The following is a 550-nucleotide window of genomic DNA, read 5'->3' on the forward strand; positions in this document are numbered from 1 at the left end:
AAGCAGCCAGCAGCCACCAGTATCTTCCAGTATGAATTGGTTTCATTTTTTTGAACGAGCAAACGGGGACCTTAAGGCAATTGAGCGTCTCCCCTCTGCCCCCGTCGTTTTTGGTTTATCAGCTTCGAGATCAACAGCCGGATCTGCTGCCACTAAAGTCGCTCCCTAAGCTGGTCTAAAAATCATAAGCAGCTCAAAAAACAAACAAACGAATGAAAAAAAAAAACCACCTTCAAACCTCCCCAAAAAAAGCCCGGCAGCAGGTTCCAGCGCCGCCTGCCCCACGAATGAAAGAACCCACAAGAAGGGCTTTTTTTTTTTTTTTTCTGGGTAGTGCATAAAGAAACGTGGTTACAGTTAACCTGTTTTTAAGTCTTCTGTTTTTCTGGGAAATGCCTTTTCATCTGTTTATTTCTCACAGTCGTAGGAGGTTTTTTTAAAAAATGCAGCTATATATGACAAGTTGGTTTTACTGACCTCAACAACAGAATTAGAGAAGCAATTACATAACGTTTTTATTTTAGCTGCTGGCAGATGGATTTATCAATTC

The 550-nt window shown here is 41.3% G+C and overlaps 1 protein-coding gene across 1 annotated transcript in view; it reads right to left on the reverse strand.

The window, feature by feature from the left end:
• Positions 1 to 130: 130 nt before the first annotated feature.
• The window catches only part of SRPR (signal recognition particle receptor (docking protein)), a gene marked incomplete at its 5' end in the record, with an annotated part of 4,306 nt that continues 3,886 nt past the window's right edge, over positions 131 to 550 (reverse strand). The window contains 1 exon segment of the mRNA XM_010145935.1: positions 131 to 175. Coding sequence (XP_010144237.1) covers positions 131 to 175 — 45 coding nt within the window.

The sequence above is a fragment of the Buceros rhinoceros genome, unplaced genomic scaffold, assembly GCF_000710305.1.
Source record: "Buceros rhinoceros silvestris isolate BGI_N320 unplaced genomic scaffold, ASM71030v1 scaffold32891, whole genome shotgun sequence".
Lineage (NCBI taxonomy): Eukaryota > Metazoa > Chordata > Aves > Bucerotiformes > Bucerotidae > Buceros > Buceros rhinoceros.